At 38.9% G+C, this 21403-nt stretch overlaps 1 protein-coding gene across 3 annotated transcripts in view; it reads right to left on the bottom strand.

The window, feature by feature from the left end:
* kalrna (kalirin RhoGEF kinase a) overlaps positions 1–21403 on the bottom strand; it is a 152300-nt gene that overhangs the window by 22085 nt on the left and 108812 nt on the right. For all 3 annotated transcript variants that reach the window (XM_032566779.1, XM_032566780.1, XM_032566781.1), the window contains exons 41-43: positions 2898–3098; positions 2629–2702; positions 340–492 (exon numbers count right to left, since the gene is read on the bottom strand). In XM_032566779.1, coding sequence (XP_032422670.1) covers positions 340–492; positions 2629–2702; positions 2898–3098 — 428 coding nt within the window. The remainder of the gene's footprint in view (positions 1–339; positions 493–2628; positions 2703–2897; positions 3099–21403) is intronic.

The following is a 21403-nucleotide window of genomic DNA, read 5'->3' as shown; positions in this document are numbered from 1 at the left end:
TAAGAACCCAGTTACAGTTATATTCCATCACAACAATACCGTAAACATGAAAGAAGAAAAGCAAAGCTGAAAAGAAAATCTATGTAAAAACTCATTTAAAATCTTCAGATGTGGATTTTTTTTTAGACACATCAAACGATGTGATCACTTGTTAAGTCCATAATGAAAATGTAAGAATTAGAGTGTAAATGAAGATGAGGAAATATTTAATTCCAAATAAAATAATGTAAAATCTGTGAAAAATAAATTGAGATTTAAGATTTTACTGGACAAAATGTCAGTGTGAATTCAAAGCTGAGGTGAATAAACTCTCAGAGAAACCAAAACCTCCTCTGGTACCTTTTCTTCTGAAGCTGAGGGGTCCTTCATGATCTCCATGGGTGGAGGAAGAGGAAGGTGGGGCTCATCATCTGGCTCTGGCTCCTCTTCTCCACCACTCTGTATCCCAGGAGACTGTTTCGATGGAGGGTTCCCATCCTTGATGCTTACTCTCTGGTACAGGAGACATGGAACAGCTAATGAAGGATCTTCATCTTGTTGATTCATGAACAGCAGTAGATCATTACGGCTCGGTGGTGGAAGCTCATGTAGCTAATTAAACCATGTGAGAAAATTGCTCTCACTGGAAATCTAACAAAAAATAAATAAATAATTCACAGAAGCACAGGAGCAGTATTATATATTGTTCAGATACATAGTACAATTTTATAGCACAATCAATAACTATGTTAACTTCAGTTGTTATAAAAATGTATACATCAAATATAAATAAAAAGAAATATGACTTTATAATTTAACGCCTTGAAATTGGGCCTCTGTCACTTTATAAACTCCTCTTTCTGAAGCTCCGCCTTCAGGAAGTCATCACAACAAGGCTCCTCTGTTAACCCTTTAACAACGTTTCTACCAGTGTCAGCAGATGCAGTAGGAGTTTACTAATTACTGCTGGCTAGTCCGAAAGAGTTGAGTGGAGGAGTCACAGAGGGTGTGTGTGTCGGGGGGGGGGGGGGGGGGGGGGCTAGGAAGGGCTGCACTGTTAGATGGAAACTTGGAAACTGCAGCTCCTCCTTGGAGCTGCAGTTTCCAAGTCCACCCAGGTGTTTGGCACAGCTGTGAGATTAAAGGAATTCTCAAATGTGCATGAAAGAACCAAGGCAACACTCCAGGTATCTTTGGATGATTATAACATGATGTAAAGCTCAACAAAGTTGATTTTACATAACACTGCCCCTTTATGTAGGTTTTAAAAAATAAGAGAACAGCAGCAGCTGCTCATGAAAGCATCTTAAAACAATTTGACCCGTTTAAGTTTTTGGTGGCTCCAGTGGAGTTTATATGACAGCTGCTTGACAAGAAGGACAGAAAGGATCATTATTATTCCTTTTAGGAAAATTGCTTTTGGTAAAACAAGCTGCTACTCAATGGAATCTCACTCTGATGATCATCAGAAATTTTAACAAACACATTTAAGATACACCTAATGAAATGGATTATTAATAATAAGAGCTGTCAACACTTTATGCACTATCCCTTTAATAAATAAATTCTTTTAAAAAATCTAATATCACAATGCAATGAAGAAAATTTATTTTTTCAACTTGTGTTCATTGACCTTGCCTATGTATATCTGGACAGTAGAGTGTGGCATGTTGACTTTTACATATTCTTTAATGCACACCGGCAAAGTAAAGCTGTGTATATGACTCTGAATTATTGAACTCAAGTATTGTTGCCTTAATGCTTTAATAAGGGAACCTCATCAGCATGCAGTAGTTCCAGTAAGTGAATGGATCTGTGCTGCAGAAACAGATCTGCTGATGTCCCGTTTGTCACTCAGCTTACAGGAAAATCTGATGTGTCCACATCTTTGTTTGCATGTAAGCCAGGAAGTTGAGATCTGATGACCCAGGTCAGATTTTAAAGCCAGGGGGGAGTTGTGGTGTTTACTGATGTCAGCCTTAATCTGGACCATCAAGAACTGATGCTAAATACCAGCAATGACTGGGTCTGAACACTGGGAAAAGATGCCAAGTCAACTTTTGTGACTTGGGGAGCCGGTGCTGAACAGCTGACAGGAATTATTTAAAGTTTGTCCAGGACTATTTTTTTTCCTCTCTCGGCATTTCAGTTTTAACGCAGACTGATTATTTCAAGCTTTTCTGGGGCTGACCTACAAAGAGCCTGATGAGCAGCAACGAGTTGAAATGTGACTACAGATGCTGAACTACATTTTTTCCATTTATCAATATCATGCAAATGTACTTAAAGCCTGTAACTGTGTGTGCAAGTATGTGTGTGAGGGTGTGCGTGTGTGTTAAGCAAATATAATCTCTCCCTCACAAAAAGAGGAACTTTCTTTGTTTACTTTCCATGTTGTAAATGTAAACAGAGTTATTATATAGCTTTACAACAGGAACATGTGTTTATCTTTAAACTCTGGAGTCAACAGTCAAAACAAAAACAACTTTTGAAGAAGAATAAAAGCAGGATAACAGGGATTATTATTTCATTTGGAGACTTTTTTTCATTTTAGCTTTTGACCTTTGTTTCTCCATAAAGTTAAACTGTTTACTGTAAATCTAATATTTTCTTTAACAGCAGGTTCAAGCCTCAGGTCTCACTGCTTACCTCTTCATTGTCCTCCTTTCCTGGCTGACTGCGCTCATTAGCCTTTCCACCACCATCTCTTCCAGAACCAAGTTCTAGAAAAACAGAAGGGCATATTTTTCTAAAGTGATAAAAGCAGCTAATAGGTGTATCAACAATGTTTGTCTAGAAAAATCCATGTTGCATCAGAACGGAAGCGTTTCAGCTTCACCCCATTTCCTTCTGTAGACAACTGAGGTTTTGTGCATCAGTGTGAATGAATACAGATGCCAGAAGGAGCCGAGTCCCACCTGGCTTCTTCTGCTTAGTGCTGGATGGTTTCTTGCCGGAGCTGATCCTGCGGCCTGAACTGGGCAGCCACTTCCACTTCTGGTTTCCAGAACGTTTGGAAACATTTGGAGAACTGGACTGAAGGGAGTTGAGGGACGGCTGCGGCTGCAGGTTCGCTACAGACTCGGTCTTCCTGTCAGAGCTGCTCACATGGTAGTTTTCTGAAAACACACACACACAAACAAAAAAGAAAAAGAAATCACATTTTTCACATGGGGCAAAGTTTTGTCAGGACCAGTGATGAATTTATAAAATATTTCAGACATGCAATAAATTCCAGAAAATTAAGCCGTCATGTTTTATATTTTATATACTTGTTTATAATGGATACTGTTTCCCAACACTGCTTAGGTGAAAGCTCCAAGCTGTTCATATGTTGAGCTTGTCCAGCTGCATCTCTCATTCTGACTTGATGCTGGACAGGTCAGAGTCTCAGTCAGGATCCCAAAGGGTTTGAACATTTTAGACCAAGTCACTGGAACTATGCTTTTATCTTCATTTTTGAGACAAAAGGTTTATCATCACAGTTTCCAGTAAAACCAGTGCTGCCAGAAACCACCAGCATTGTGAGGGCAAAAAGAATTTCCAATAGGGGTTACAGCCAAGCATGGCCTTGAGAAAAATGCTCACCACACCTGAACAATCAGCAGGTATGTCAGAGGGAGAGGTCACTGAAGAAGGAACACACTGTTGCACAGCATCCTACTGCAGAACCTACATCACATTCCACTGTCCAGAGACTGGCCGAAAATGTCCTACTGAGAGCATGTTAAAGCCATACAAGCCCAGTTAAAAGTGACCATTAGTTGGCAAATTCTTCTCTTATGTAATTTAAAGAAAAAATATCTCCTACGCCTGCATGAACAATCGTCTACGGTCTGATATCAGAAGAAGCACAATGTCTCAAAGCTTGTTAAACCTGTCTAGTCACAAGTCAACTTACACTTTCACTTTTCATGGTTAAGAATGGAGCCTTCTGGTTTAGAGTGAAGATGAAAGTAAAAATATTTACATTTTAGTTTGCCGTGCCCAAAACGGACTTGGGCACAAGAAGTAATCATTTCCAACATTATCTTCTACAATAAAAGGCCAAAGTTGGTCTAATATTAATCTTCAACAGAAGCTGATGACTCACCATGGGACACTTTCATGGTGAACTAAAATCAATCGGTTGGATAAAGAAATTTGACTAAACTAATAATTTGATCCCTTCCATTTAATAATAATAACTAATAATTTAATAATAATTTAATGTAATAAACCTTTTTAAAATGTTACACCAAGTGGTGTAACTACCAGATGTTGTTCTATGTAAAAGTGATGTTTCCTTATTTCATTTCTATTGCTTGTTGTTCTACAACAATGAAATGTTTCCCTCAGACTGGAAATGTACGTTGTGGCATTGAAAGTTATTTGCGGTGTTAGACATTTCTTTTGTTTTGATCTCAAACAAAAAAACCCCAAGATAAACAAATTTAAAAACAAAAGTTTTCAAATGACAATTTCATTCATTAGCACAAAACGCTCTCCTGACTAACCCCATTTCAAAAGATAATTTACGGTCAAACTTTTTAACAAGTTATACCAACTATGGCAAAACAAACACTGCCATCAAAATTTTATGACCTCAAGTTTACCAAGTCCTAGAGAGCTGAAGTAACCCCATGAAATCACACTACCACCACCTTGTCTGACTGTATGTATAATGTCCTTTCTGAAAGGCTTTAACGCTTTGACAGAAATTCAGCCACCAAAAAGTTTCAGTGTTGTCTCTTTAGTCCATAGTACAATTTCTTGGGATCATCAAGATGTTTTTTTCTTAAATATGAGATGATGCTTTAAGTTCTTCTGGCTCAGAAGTGATTTCGAACGTCAATAATACCATTTTAGTCCAGCCTCTTTTTGACTGTTGAATCATGAAGCAGCGGTCATGTGTAAGGAGTGTTGTGGATCAGCTGCACTCCCACACAGCTGCTAGCAATGCGCTGGAGCTGCTGAGGAGTTTGCTGCGATCGGTGCTGTGGGAGTTCTGGACATGTTCCATGTACCACAAAGCCTGCTAATGTCAGATGGATTTAAAGATGAAGGATCAATGCAAAGACAAGAAAAGCAGTTTGTTTACTATGACAGTTTTTAAAATAATGGGAAACGTAAATAGGCTCTGAAAACTCAAACTGCCTCTGAATTTCAAACAGGGTTAACATTCTGCTGTAGATAATTTGCAAAGAAAATATGTGGTGATTTTAGGTCTAACAAATACATGTTGACTAAAGATTATTACTGGAAAAAAATACTCCAGGAAAAAATAAGTTGGTTATTGTAGCTCATAGATCCAAAAATAGTTTTTTTCCTCCTGGTTGTCTATGGAGAGAAGGGCGCCCATTTATGTTGCATAATGAATGGAGAAGTTAATGTTAATCCCCTAGAAAACAAAATGAGCAGCAGGAGTGAGAGCCTGCTGTTCTTTTGTTTTTGACTTTCTCCATAGAATAATTTGGATGTACTAGTGCTGGTGGCAGAATGGCTACAATTGATCATTCTATTCTATTTAACAAATGAGCTAACACAGGGAAAATGCTAACTAACTTGCATGGTTTAAATCTACCTTTCAGATAGAAGACAATATCTAAACTTGTCATTTCACATACTCTCCCCATCACCATGGAGATCTCAGGGATCCATTCCAGGACCTACTTCATTTTCTGTTCATATAAAACTATCTACAGCAGCTTTATGCTAATCCATTCACCTCTACGCAGATGGCATTCTTTATGGCCCATCCCCAAAAAACTGCAAGAGAGTTTTAATAAAATTTTGCAATCTTGGTCTTCTTTCAAAGATTTTTTACAGTCACTGACACTTTCAAACATCGCCAATTCAAATGGTACAATTATTGGGCAAATTCCTGACTATAAATACCTGGGAATTTGACTGGACAGTTGTCTCTCATTCTCACATCAATAAGTTACAATCAAATATTGAGTCTAAACTTGGATTAAAACTCCTGTCCTCACTGTAGCAACTTGATGCTATATACCACGCTGTTTTACGTTTCACAACTAATGCCTCTTTTCACACACATCGCTGTACGCTGTACTCTTCTGTTAACTTGTTCATACTTAAGAAAAAGAAAACATTGGCATGTGTTTGTCTACAAATGACTACAAGGTTTATCCCCGGCCCAGCTTTTCAATTTGTTACTGGCTCTTTTGACTCCCAATAGCACACACTCAACCCTACACATTATGCTCAATATTCCCAAAATTAATTCGAAATTTAGAGAACTCTTTGCTCTATGCAAAAGATTGGAACAAACATCAAAAAATACTAAAGCTGAGTACCTTTGTCAATGTTAAGCTCCTAGACCCATTTTTTTCTTCCTAGTTGTCTATTGAGAGAAGGACAACTAGAAGGAATAATAAATTAATAAAGGTATTTCCTTAAATGAATACCTTTATTACATAAATATCTGATTTAAATACTTTTAAATCAGATATCTATTTATTTTACTTTAACTCGGTGGGCCTGCTGTCTAACCTATTCCCTCATGGTGTTTGAGTTAAAACAAAACAAAATAAATAAATAAATAAATTAGGCTATCAAGGTTAGCTGTATTGGATGATGAATGTCATCCAGTTTAGTTTGCCAGTCCCTACTAAAACATTACAACCTCACCATGATGCTGCCACCTCTGTACTTCACAGTTGTAACGATGTTCACAGTCGTCCCCCTTTTTCCTTTCCACTTGTCAGGCAGGGCATGTCTCCGTAAATTCAGGTCTTCATTCACTTCTTCCATGAGTAAGAACTTATCTTACTGACTCACCAGCATCTTCACAAGTTGTTTTACTTTTGTTCAAATCTCACATCCAAACACATTTACCTCTGGGACACAGATGCCATCTTCTTTCTGGCGAAGTTGATGACTGAACATTCCTGGCCATTTACTTGCATATTATTATTTGAAGAAACAAATCTGGTAACTTCAGGCTCCCAGATTTACACCCAAGGATAAACCAGACCTTTGTGGGTATACAATTCTCTTTCTGATATCTTGGCTGTTTTTTTCTTCCCAAAATCACAATATAAAGTTTGTTTAAGGTGTTGCCTTAAAATACATTTAGTGTTGTCTTTATTTCCATTTAACTCAAATGTCTTTACATAACCTATCATAAATAGACAAAGCCATGACATCATCATCTGGGCTTTTCCAGGTTCTTGAAAGGCATTGTGATTTTAGTCTATGTAAATTTCTGAAATTAAAGAAAAAAAAAATCTCATTCTGTTATTTATCAAACAAATAATAGTGGAAATCATGACTAACCTCAACCAGGAACAAGTACACACATGTTAAATGCATTTTGTTGCTCACAATTGTAACACTAACCCATGTGATTCTTAGATTTTGGTCTTAGCTGCAGTAAACATCAGAATGCATCAGTAAACTTACAGCTGCCATGTTTATGTTCCTACTCTCAGGTTTTATTTTATTCTTTATTCGTCTAACCGAGGTTTGTCTTCCAGTTACTGGGTCGCATTTTTCATTTATTGAGTCCATCCTGTCCCCTCCTGTGTGGCAAAGGAAGATATGGTTGCTGGTGTGTTTACCTTATCGGACTGTGTCAGCAGTGAAGCCCAGATAAAACTTTTCTAAACATTTGCTGTGCTGCACAGTGCTAAGGAGGTTTTCCAACGACCCTGACAACACAGAACCACACAGCACAAACGGTTTACATATTATATGTAATTTCACCTGTAGAAACAACATCAGTTGGGAACAAATGCATCAGCTCAATGTTCATGCTAGTGGAGAAGTTTCATTTAGCTGGAGGGTCATGAGCCTAAAACTCCTCAGGCCTAAATATGAGGAGATGCTAAATATTCCTGGCACTAAATACTGCTGCAGACATGGCCATGTGTTGGTAAGTGAGAAGGCAGGTCAGAGGTCACCTCATCACCTGGGAGTGTTCTTTGGTGCTTTCATCACAATAACAGATAGTCACTGAGAGGCTGTGGCAGCTGGCTGACCACAGAAACCCATCAAAACCTCACGAGTCACACCATAACTGAGAACTGTCATGATGTCATCTTCTTCTCCCACAGGCAGAAGTGATACTGCAGAATGTTATGGTCAGCAACTGGAAGAGACACACTAAAGTAGCTGACTGCAAGTGTGTTTCCCGTTTCTCTCATTCTTCGGATGACATCTTAAAAGCTATTTTGGAAAGAGTAAATAAAAACTATAGCCTTATAGCCAGACATACATTTATAAAATAATCATCTCTGTACCTGTGGTCTTTGTGCCAAATGTCCCATTTTGCAGATGCACCAGAATAGAATAATTACAGAAGTAAAGAAACTTGAAACTTTATTTTCACAAAGAGCATGGCAGAAAAGTAAATTGGATCCTCCTGATTAGAAAAAAAAGAAAGGTTCCAATATTTTTGACAAAATTTTATGTAAAAAAACAACATAAAGTAGAACATAATTGTAAATTGATGAATTTATATATCGCTTTCCAGTCATACTGAGCCACATCAACTCTATAACACTCACAAAAACACTGAACAACATAACTGTTGAACAGTGTTGTTGAGTTGCATGGGTTTTATTTAATATCCCTAAATAAAACATAGTACAACAAATTGCCTTCGAAATAATCCAAGTAGCAATTTGAGTCCAAATGCAGTTCTGTTTATGAACTGAGGTTTGTTGATGTTTACAGTTTAACACACGCTGTGTGGCAAAAAGCTAACAGCACATCACCCTCAAAACATCCCTCCACTGAAACATGGTGGTGGAAGCATGAGGCTGTGGGGATGGTTTTGTTTAGCATGCTCAGGGAAGCTGGTTAAAGATTATGGATGAAGCTAAATAATATCAGGATTTAGTTTACAGACAGAACTACAAAAGAAGGGCTTCAAACAAAGCTTATAGGACACTACAATGGTCCAGTCAAAGTCCAGACAGCAATCTATCTGATGATCAGTGAGAAGACTGAAAAATGAATGTTTACCTAAGTTTCTCATCCAGTACAACTGAGCTTGAGGGTTAGGTATTCTGTAAAGAATACCATTCCAGTAGTATAAAGTTGGAAGAGACATGCAGCATAAGCTGGTTGTAAAAAGCATTAAGTTAGGAGCTGAACAAAATAGACAACACTTTAGAAGTTCACATGCAAAAGTAAAAAAGGTTTCTTCAAGTTCATACATTTGCATTTCTTGGTTGTCATATTTGTAAAAAGTAAAACCCTAGAAATACTTGTGTGTTTATTAGGCTGAGTGAATTGTCTAAGCTGTATGCTGACTGACCAACTGGTTGAACTGGAATCAGACTAAAAAAAAAAAAAATTGAACATTATGTAACAGTGTATTGTTTTACCCCCTTAATCTTTTGGTTATCACATAGCAACTACAGTGTTCACCAACGTCAGTGAGCATTCAGAGGAAATGTAATGTAATGCAAACAATCAACATTAGCAGAGCTCCGTGCTGGGTCTGGTGCTGTGATGTCAGCAGCAGCTTCACTACGACTCCACACTGACGGTCAGTCAGGTGAGACAACAAGGAAGTTTTTGTTCTGCAGCCACAGAGACACAGACCATCTACTGTTAAAACTACCATCACTCACTACCTTTAATCTCTCTCTCTCACACACACACACACACACACACCGAAGCTGCAGACTGAATACAGTAGAACAAGGGTTTTTGTCCACTTCACACATCTGTACACACTTGATGTCATTTTATAAGTGCAACACACACTTATAAAATGCATCTGAATGGCTCTAAAGACAGCACACAGACACACCTCATTTTCTGTTAATTAATTCTTTAATTAATGTTTGCCCCAACCACTGATCAAAGCAGGAAATCGTACCTCCCTGGTGTGTTGTTGGGACGTATCCAACTCTCAACAGTTCACATAACTACAGAAAGAGTTGGTTGATGCTAATAGATTATGTTCATGCAGAGAAATTCAAATACATTTTCAGGTTCTCTTTTTCCCCCTCATTTGCGTAGAACTGGGTAGATTCCAAAATCCCATTTGCCAATGAATGTATGCTTATTTGCTTATGATACTCAAGAAGCCTCACAAATCTAATAAGACCAATAAGTAAAGAAACATATATTGAAGATATAAAACATCACTATTGTCTTTCACCTAAAAAAAGGTTGAAGGGATGTGGTCCTTCTAGGCTGGACTGTTAGAATTCTGTACTAACAGAATCTTCCAAAAATATTTTTTTCCACATTTAGATAGTTGCCATCAGACTGCAGTTTTTTAGGGGGTTCCTAACAGAACAATGGACGGCAGATCTGCTCTCATGTTGAACAGTTCTGGTTTCCTCTTTAGCTTTGCTGTGACATCATTATGACCAGTGAGCTGGAGAACCACACACACTGAATACCATTTCTCTTCTATATTATTCCTAATCTTGCATATATCATTGTTGTTACTCTATACTTATTGCTGTTTTCTGTTCAACCTTTAGTCACTGGGCTTCCATCCTGAACCTGATTGTATTGGAAGAATATCAGAGTTAAAAAAAAAATGGCTACATGAAAAATAAAAGCTCACGATGTCTCAATAAAATCAGTCGGGAAGTTAAAGATTGGGTCTAGATCAGTCTTCCAATTGAACAATGACAATAAGCTCACCAACAAATTAGCTACAAATTAGTTTTGAATTTACCATCACAAAGCCCTGTTCTCAATCTTACAAAACATTTTTTGTAACTTCTGCAGGCAAAATTCCCAAAGTTATTGTAAGAAGCCTGTTATAGAAAAGCATTTGACCCAAGTCATATATTAAAAGGCAATTCTATCAAATACAGAAATGAAACGTATGGAAGCATCTAAATCAGAAGAACAAAAAAATGGACATTTAAACAAATATTTTTGGGTCCCCTGACTGACATAAAACAGGCAAACTGTAGTTTGAGTAATATCTGGTTTCATTAAAAAAAAAAAAAAAAAAAAAAAAAATGCTGTACTGGGCTTCGAGCATCATCAAGGGAATGTCAAACTCTAATCTGAAAAAAGGTGCACCTCCCAGGTGTCCCCGTGGATACGAAGCTGAAGAAGATGGCGTCCACATGTGACCCAAAGTAGGTGGCTTCATATCTAGTTCCGCCTCACAAACTGTCCCAACGCTGGCTGGGCTTCCTCCAGCAAACAGGAGAGAATCAGACCAATTCTGCAGTGATCACACCTGACACCCCCCCCCCCCCCCCCCCCCCCCCCACACACACACACACACACACACAAACCCACACTCACGACAGCCGCCCTGGTCACAACACAGTAAACAGAAACACAAACTGTAATTCTCATATTCAACTAGATGGAATTTATGAGTGAAGCAAACGTTTTATCATGATTATTATAAATATAGAATGAGAAAAGTACAAACACCACACTCATACCGCCTTCCTCCCCACATGCTTTTGTGTCAATGACAGGAAGAGACACTAATCTGGGAAGATGACATTCCTCTCATACCTCCCTCTGCTCTCCGCCTTACATATCTAGCAACAGAAAGCTCAGTGGATACATGTGATGGAGGGAAGGCAACCTCAGAAAATAGACATGGAGAAAGAAACACTGAAAGTCACTAGACTGTAGCTGCAGCATATTTCTTCTTGGATTTGTTTCTGACAAACCTAAAGCAGGTAAACCAAGACAGACATTTGCTTACAAGCTGTTTACAACTATCTGATTAGATCTACATATTTATGCATATGACCTCAGCAATCTCTGCTGAAACAGCATCAACCACAAAAAGTAGCTTTATTCAAGAATTTAAAGTCAAAACTAAAATTAGGTCAGTTGAGTTTCTGTATGGATGTAAATGGAGATTTGTTGCCCTGGGAAATAAATTGGCCTGATGCATTTAAGTCAACACACCAGACAACAACTGTCTGAGTTTGAAGATTTTTACTGAAACTTTTGGAGAGACATTTTTCCAGTCTGAATGGCAGAGGGTTACACATGATCTCACACATCATATTTAGCAGAAACATGATTAACAGTGAGACATGACTGCTGATAGGAATCTGTCCCACTGCTGAATAATGACAGGATTTAACATTTTTAGTAGAACTTGTGAAACAAGGGTTGGGTCAAGTCAAATTGATTTAAACTCCCCAGCTACTTACTAGGTGTAGATGTTCAGCTGCTTAAGACAAACAGTGAGTCAACCAACCACAGGAATGCAAGATGACTAGCTGACGTTCAAAGAGCATCAGAATGTAGAAGGAAGGGGATTTAAGAGTCTGGACATAATGCAGCATGGTAGTTTGTTCCACATAGACTGGTCTGGAATTTAAAACTGCTTCAGAAATGTTATACATAAAACAGATTATTATCATCATTATTAACTGAAACTTCTAATTGCACTGGCTCTCTAAAATCTTATTAATAAAAAAAATGTTGAATGATTCAATAAGCCTCAGTGTCGGCAGCAATGTTCACATGTTGGAATCAGATTTTGCCATTACTAAGCAATATTGTCTTGAAACATTTTTGGTCAACTAGTCTCAGCTGACCATGGCTTAAACATCACAGGCTGAGAATTGTTGCAGTAGATTTCTTATGCCTACTTCAGGCAGGATGATGCACCAAGTCACAAAGCTCAGACCATCCCCACCTGTTTTATTTAACATCATAATCAGTTCACTGTACTCCCATGTACTCCATAGTTACCAGATCTCAATCCAACATGGCCTCTTTGGGATGTGGTGGAATGGGACATGCTAACCATGCTAACAGCTACTGCCACAACTGTGTGACACCAACATGTCAGCAACTGACAACAATCTAAGAAGATGCGAACTACTTTACCCCTTAATTAGTAAAGTAGATCATGTTCAGTTAACGGTTAACCAAAACAAAACAAAAAAATTGTAATAATTACAAAAGATTTGATTTATTATAAATTGCAAACTCTAGTATACAAAACTTCTGGCCTTGTATACTTGACTCATTTGGACTCATAATTTTAAATGCTGCAGGCTGATTTACACATACCTTCACCAAGTCTGGTTGCCAGAGAGTTAATCAGTGTAAAGTTCAGTGCAACAAATTCTATCTGAATCTTCCCACTAACTTCTGGGAGAAAGCTATGCTCTGCTTGGTGAAGAAAGAAAGCAAAGGCAAAGCTGTGAAGAAGTTCTTGTGGTCAGAAATGATACTTTGTGACAGGACTCTAATAAACAGTAGCCTTCATTGAAACTCATATTACAGGAAACAAGTTTCAGATTAAAAAAGGGGGAATTTACTTCTAAACCTTGAGTCTCAGTCAGCAGCAAGGATTGCATCATGGATCATGGAATATTTAATATTTTACAGGGTTTTTATGGATATACAACACCTCCGCTGATAAAGCGAATTGATCAAGGCCCTTGTTAAGGAAGGTAAAATAAATAAAATTTGGCCCAGTTCCCAATGTTTGGGTGTGTGATCAGCACATCTTCGAAAAACATTTTGTTTTTCAAAAATTCATTAAGGACCAAAGCAGCGAGTGAGGACAAATAAAATTGGAGGTAGTTACCTGGAGGTAGTTTCTGCTCTGTAACAATCAACCTGTGTAAAGGTTAGTGACCTCCAGCTCAGGGTGTGATGTAGTGATAAGTCTCTGGTTGGTCGGGGAGTTAGATAAACACACCACACGCATTCTTTCAACCCCTGTACACATGGAATGTAAAGTTCTCAAAGACGGATCTGATAACCGAGTCGTTCTTCAGCAGTGGTGCTTGCAAATAAAACTGAAAGCGTCTCACACCATCTCATCTCCCCTGCGCAGGTTTTTCTTTAATAAAGCTGTGTTTTTGTTCTGCCTTTTGAATCCTGGTCATAGATCGTTTTTACAGGGGTTAACAACCACTAATGTGTTTCACCTTCAGATATAACAAACACTAAAATTTGAGCATGATTGTTTAATTGGTTTAATTATTATTGCCAAAATTCAATTGTTTTAAGGATCTTTACAAGTGAACTGGTTTTGGGCGTATAGAGACTTAAGTTACATTAAGAACAGTTTCATAGAAACCAGTGAAACCTGTTGATTTACATACCAAGCAAGACTTTACACACACGGCTAACATGAAGGCAAAGTCCACAGTCTGTCCTTACATGGAGCAGAGTTGATCTTTGGCTACAATCTGAATAACAGTGCTTCCATACAAATACACGTCAACATATACACATAGTTGACACATCCCTTTAATTGAACAGTTCCACCCAAAGTGAATTAACAAAATGAAACTATGTAGATCTGATTATATGCTGCCAGAAATCCACTGTGATACTATAGAATAAAATGTGAACTCAGACATGAACCGGTTTCACATCAAAAGCAGAACAATACACCAGCTTCTAAAAATGGATTTACCTCGTCACACCTCCTCTTTAGTCTTCTGTCCTCAGAGATTTCAGGTTTAACACAAAGCAGAGGCGAGTTAGAGTAGAATGTAGTGAAGAAAAGATTTAACTTTACCACAAAGTTGCTTCAATCATAGTAATTACAGCTAAACAGATAAAAAAAAAGCCTGGCCATCACTATCCAACACTGTTCCACTCGATTCTCATCTACCTTCTCACTTTGGGATTTCTCCTATAGAGTTGGATTTCTCAATATGAATTCCATTAGGGCCAATCAGTGAACAGTTGTGAAAGATGTTTTTTTCTTTTCTTTTACTCTGTTTTAGAACTGTTGTCTGTCTATAGTGGTAGTTTGGCAATGGCAGCAGAGAAACAAAGGCATTCAGTCTGTGTTGGCTACGCCTCCAAATACTGAGAAATTAAAATCTGAGCGAGTTTAAACCCGACAAAGACATCGTGGCCCCTCATTAACAGCCATGTCTTATTAACAGCATGGTTGTTTACAGCGCATGCAAGTTCAATACATTTCATGGCACCGCTGCTTTCACAGTCAAGCTGGAGCAGTCCATATGTCACAGCCAGAAGTTAGTGATTGAGTAAAACAGTGGTCTCAAGCTGCAGTCCTGAAGAACCAGTGTCCTGCTACATTTTGATGTCTCTTTGCTTCAGCACACCTGGCTCCAATATGGTGTAATTAGCAGAACTGTGTAGGGGTTGATTTCATGCTAGAGAGGCAGTTTCACTATTTGATTCAAGTGGAGGACAAGGAACACATGTAAAAGTTGCAGGACTTTGGTCTTGAGAACTGCAGTTTGAGACCACTGTGGTGAAATCAGAACCAATCCTTTAAAACTTCAACAGAATCCACGCCTCCAGCAACAGCTGAGAGTTCAGACCAGGGGTGGGCAATCCTGGTCCTCAAGGGCCGGTGTCCTGCAACTCTTAGATGTCTCCCTGGTCCAACACACTTGAATCCAACAGCTGAATCACCTCCTAAGTGCAGTCAAGTTCTCCAGAGTCCTGCTAATAACCTCATTATTTGACTCAGGTGTGTTGAAGTACAGACACATCTAAAAGTTGCAGGAGACCGGCCCTCGAGACCTGGAGTTGCCCACCCCTGGTTCAGACATTCTGGAAAAGGCCAAGCACTGGAAAAGAGGAGATTTCAGCTAAAAACTAACACAGATCAACATGTGAGAGGAGGAAGTCAGTATCTAATCCACCGAGTAGCCATACGTCCAACACGGATGCAGGTCAGGAGCAGAACCCAGGCTCCCTGGCTTATTCCCATTAATATGTTAGATACAAGCATTTGACAGCAGATCAGCACAGCAAGACACTGGGCACATATCGGAGCTTGTAATTTTTCCTTTCTTTACAGGAGCTTTAATGAGTTTAAATGTTTGAATTTCAACATTTGAGCAGAATTGGACCTAAAGCTCAAGTCACCTTTCTGTTCACTTTACCAACTGTACTGTACTGAGTGTTTCTCAGCTCCATTTCCTCTGAGGAGAGTCGGTGTGTTTATGAAAACTGGAGAAGCGCCTACAGAATTAGACGGTACCACTAACACAGGTCACTCTTTACTGAACTAAGCACAGCACTTTGACCGGTTCATTCATTTTAATGTTACATTCATTCACTGAAAACAGGTGGTGTAAAATTATCTTCCTCAGGCACACACATTTCCAGAAAAACATCAGCATTACAGAAAGAAAGGTCCCATTTCTGTCAGCCAAGTTGTTTGTGACTTTTTTTAAATGACTTGAGCTTCCATGAAACAGCATGTGGCTGTTTTTAGGGCTGCTCTTAGAAAAGAGTCTTTCCAAATGCAAATGAGCCAGAAAGCAAGGGAGGTTCTCACTCCACCTGCCTGAATCACCAGAGGCTAAAAAAGCTAAATTAATTCCCACAAAGGAAAGCCTTCTACTAGAGGAGATCTTGGTCTGAAATGTCAACAGCTTTGAATATGTTCTGACCTCCATCAAAGTCAGAGGAATTCACTGGTATAGTATTTAATATAGCTACACCTGCAAACGAGCCAGCTAATTCCTTCCATTCCCAATCCTTATCAGGTTTTCTTTTGTGGCCTCAGAACTATAAACCAAAAAAACCCCAAAGAACCATAGTCAACTAATCCATCCCAACCAACCTGTTCAGGCATTAAGGTAACGCCATCTTAAACTTAAAGTATTGCTTTGGGTGTGGTGAGTGTGGCTCTCTCGATGCACACCATTTTGTACATGTCGGAGCTAAACCCACCGTCACTGACACTGAGGCAAACTCCTTTTAATCACTTTCCTAATGTGCCAAAACAGTTTGATATTAGGTGTTTTTTGGGCTGTATATACAGAACTAAGCACATTAATTTAGTCCTGTTTGATTTTTTGCAGTCTTGTCAAAAATGTATCCACACAGATTATGAACTTGGTAGCACCTGTCCAGCTGCTGTCTGCAGCTAGAGATTGTGATTGAGGAACTCACTGAAGGTTACTTTAAGAAGTCCAGTAAAGCCAGTTTAAGTGCCTAAGGCTGTGTCACAACACACGCAAATGCACACGCACACACACCATGTGGAGGAGCAGGCTGAACTGCAGGAAAACAGATTGCTCAATGCAACATCTGATTCTCCAATAACTGAAAGTGTCTGCCTATGTTGCGTCTGCGTGACACAGCTTCCCGTTTAACACATTTTCCATTCAAATTTGTCTTCACTGGAGCGATGGCTATTTATAGAAGAAGAAAACAGTTTCATCAGTTTGATCGCTTCATTCAGTCACTGTTACACACACATTATCAAGCTTAAAGCTTTCTTAGAAACCTGTTCTGTACCCCAATCCTCACACACAGGAAATAAACTTTAAACACAGAGACATGCCAACACTCTTATCCCACCTGAGCAGCAGCAGCAGCAGCGGTCCAGGAACCATCCACAGCAACGCTGGGCCTGCTTCATCCTTAAGCACACATCCTACATACACACCTTTCTCCTCACGCCTACACCACACACATAAACTCCGACTAGTTTGGGTTGATTAGGGGTGTGTGTGCACGGCAGGAATGTCCACTCCACACTGCTGTGATCCAGAGAGAGCAAGAGATACCAGCTGAGGCTGGAGGAGGAGCCTGAAACCTTTCTGCCCCTCCCTCCCTGCTCCGTCCCACTGTCTCAGACACACTTCACTTCTCTGGAACAGAAGTCACTGTTAATTACTGTAGAGGCCTTCTCTCTGTGTGTGTAGAGCAGGGACTGCAGTTAAAACGCTGTGTGTGGTTTCCATAAAGCTCCTCTTCTCAGAACTTCCCTGGTTTATCCTTTTTGTTGAAGATCTCTGCCCTCGCACTGTTTCTGTTAGCTGTAGAAACTCTATCAAAAGGTAGGAAATACCTCGGAGCTCAGAAACAGAAATGTTTCCTTTTTAACTGTGACAGCTGAACTCCACCAGGATCTCTTGAATCCAAGCAATAGGGCCAATTCAAGATTTACATAATATCTGTTGTGACCTTTGTTTTTTAGGTTGACTATAGGGACAGTTTAAAATGGTATCTTCTCATATAAAATAGACCTATGCATATTTCAAATGGATGCAAAAACCCCAGATCTTTAGAAAAAGTTCTCCTGCTCTCTTGAAGTAGGTTTTTGCATTAGCATAAAAATAACTGATGCTCAAGCGAGAGGAAGGAGTTAGCTGAGTCTGCTTTGACAGATCTAACACTTGGAAAAAAAGAAAGCATTTTTTTTAGTGATAATACGAGTCACATTCTTTAAATCTTCCATATTTTCTCATTTTAGCCATATTATAACAAGGCTAAATTGTAAACTAGGGCATACACACTTGTTTATCAGCTTGTTCAGTTAGAAAATTCAAATACTAGTGTATTTAGCCAATATATCCTAAAGACACTAGTCCTTCCTCTGAACTATTATAAAGCAATAGTTAAAGCACAGCAACAGGTCTATATAAGCACCAATCAACCCCCTTCTATGTTGTTTTTAGTGCCATAATAAAGACTATTGCTCACCCAGCAATGGCTACTTCCTCATTGTGTGAGGCAATATCCATTCCGAAGCTAGCTAATGAGCTGATTAATGACTAGCACCAGTGAGTGGCCAACAAACGAGAAGGAGACTATTCACTTGTGTTACTACTGGAGAGGCTGGAGACTTGCGTGTCTAGGTTGGTCACCCACTGGTGGACCATCCTATCTTATGCTAATGGCAGCCTGTCCAGGGCTAAAGCTAGTCTATCCAGGGCTAAAGCTAGCCTATTCAAGGCTAATTGCCACCAGAGGCATGCGAGTTTCCAGGCTCTCCAAAGCTAATGCAAGTGTCAGCGCCAGTTGACAAATGACCAGTAGCTGGCACTGGAATTTATATAGCATCCTGCGATGAGGAAGTAGCCACCATTAAGTGTGAAAGTCTTAATTGTGGCACTAAATCCATGCCATACTTTTACCCATACTTTTGACCCAAAAGTATTTACTAGAGGACATCGTGATCACCTTAATAAACCTTGCTCTTCACTCTCTACATACATTATTTACAGTGATGGCTCCACTAACCTACAACTAGCTTACTAATAAGCTGCCTACTCTGACTGTAGACGGCTAATGTTGGGCTTAGAACTATAGTGTTGGTAATAGACAAACACTTAGTTTGGGCGTCAAAATTAGATGTATAGATGGATGTATAATTTTACATAATGTAGAAATAATAGTTTGCATAAAGGGAAATTGTAAATATCTCTGTTTTTGTTTTGGTAGAGGTAGATGTATAGATTTGTTTCTTTTATGTAAATATAATTCTGCTGAACCCAAGTAAGAAAACCTGAAGCTCTACTTCATCTAATGGGAATGTTTATAAACAAATAAATAAATGCTAGCAGATATTTCTGTTTTTACTTTAAAACAAAGCCTTTTTTTTTTCTTAGACATAGAAAAGACAAACCTCAAAACTACAGCCACCTGTTAATGTCTGTTCTAATGCAGGGTTGGATGTTCAAAGTCTACAATATATTGTTGAAGAACTTTATCACAGTTGTAAATCATTAATTTGTGTCTAATCAGATAATGTATCAGATATGGACCATGTACACATTCAGACCACAAGTACGCCTTTTAGTAAAAGACCACCCTCAGGAACATTGATAAATTGTGTGCAACTCTTATGATTGTCTCAAGACATTTAATCATGTCCATGAATAATTTTAAATGATTTAGAATGTTTGACTGGAATCTGCTGCCTCGGTGAGTTGTTCCAATGATGATGAGAGCCAGCACCATGGTTGAATTATGAATAAATGTTTACATCCATCACTGACATAGGTTTTAATCAATTATTGTGTTAAAGCTTATTCATGTCTGATTTTAATTTAATTTGGTATTTAATGAAAACACTGTAACTGTGAAATTTTGATTTTTCAACATCAGCAGAATATTTGCACACATTTTTAATGGAAACTAAGCTAATGTGGTCTGCTGGTGGTCAGAAGGCCCAACAGTTGACACCAGTCCATGGAAGGCTAGCTTCTGTCAGACTGCCCCAGGGCAGCTGTGGCTACAATCTGAATCTCTGAATGTAGTGTGAAGCGCTTTGGAGTTTACTGGACTTGATAAAGAGCTATTCAAGTTCAGATAACTTACTATTTACTGTCATCCCTGTAGTCACAGTAAAGGGGAATAGACATGTTTCTCCATAAACAGAGCCATACTGCTGAACGCTGTGCTTTGGAAAAAGTAGGTCCTATCAGCAACCTGGTGGTAGGAGTTCTAAAATAGTTCTGAATACAAGTAAGACTCAAACAAGGACTCCTAACAGTAGATCTAACGCAGTCTAATGGATTCACAAACAATGTCCCTGCAATCTGGCTGTTAGGATGTATTAAGTCAAATAATATATTAAGCCAATGTCTTCTGCTTTGTGCTTGGTATTAACAGACCAGCCTGCTTGTCTGGGTCAGAGGAAAACATGTTTACTATACTATACCATGTTGGTCAGTAAAGCATTGATAAAATGATAAAATCTGATTACTCTGACTCCACTGATTTGAATTTCATCGTGATTGAAAGTTGTTATTCTCTAAATTTAAACTGTTCGTCAGAGTAGCACCATAAAACTATTTTAACTAGTTCATCATAGAGTCAGTTAAGACAATTTTAAAATTCAGCATAGTTTATGACACCAATTTATAACAGAAAATATGACAAAATTAGTCCAATTTGTCAATAGTATTGTCCATTCATGGACCCGAGCTTAACAGGTCCATGAATAAAGTTCAGACCCAATTCAACCCTCTCTGGAATGTTAAGGTACTTCCAGGGTAGTGAGGATAGATAATTCCTCCAGTAAATTATGGGTTTATGAGCCTCTGCAGAGCCCTTTTGATGCAGAGAGACAGCAGTTCTACTTAAAGCTTCACACCCATCTCTAACAGGGAGAACAGCTAACCAAGAGATGAAGCTTATTTTAGTTGCTTGTATCCAGAACCTTGTTTATGTGCTTATGATCCATGCCTCGTGACCATAAAAATCAAGAGCTTTGCTTTTTGAATCAGATTGCTCATCACCACGTCAGGCTTGGGCAAAGCCAGTATTACAGCAGACAAAGCCCCAATCTGTCTCCTGCTCCTTCCTGCCACAACTCGTGAACAAGACACAGAGACTTCCATTTTGAGCAGAAACTTGCTCAAAACCCTGAGGGGTCGGTGCAACTTTTTTAGGTTTACATTTTGCTGCTAACACCCCAGTGCACACTGAAAGTTGTGGACAGAAGACCACAACAAAGTCACATTATATGCAAATCCCCAACATGAGGTTCACAAAGCAGACAGCCACCTCTTCACACACTGCCTTGACATTGTGTCCTTGAACACCACAAGAAGCATCAGGGACCAGGGGCAGCCAGACGGAGTTTAACATGCACCAGGAGCAAGCTTCACATTGTAGCAAGACAATTCTTGCTTTGGTTATAAAAGAACCAGATAGTCTGATACTCCTGCAGCCCCCCTCCCAAAAAAAAAAGTCAAACATGAAGAGTAAAGATCTTTTCTAATACAGAAACAAATTTAATGCAAATGTATAT

Source organism: Xiphophorus hellerii, chromosome 7 (genome assembly GCF_003331165.1).
Source record: "Xiphophorus hellerii strain 12219 chromosome 7, Xiphophorus_hellerii-4.1, whole genome shotgun sequence".
NCBI classification, from domain to species: domain Eukaryota; kingdom Metazoa; phylum Chordata; class Actinopteri; order Cyprinodontiformes; family Poeciliidae; genus Xiphophorus; species Xiphophorus hellerii.
The sequence above is the reverse complement of the archived record's forward strand: the minus strand, read 5'-3'. Positions and strand labels throughout refer to the sequence as shown.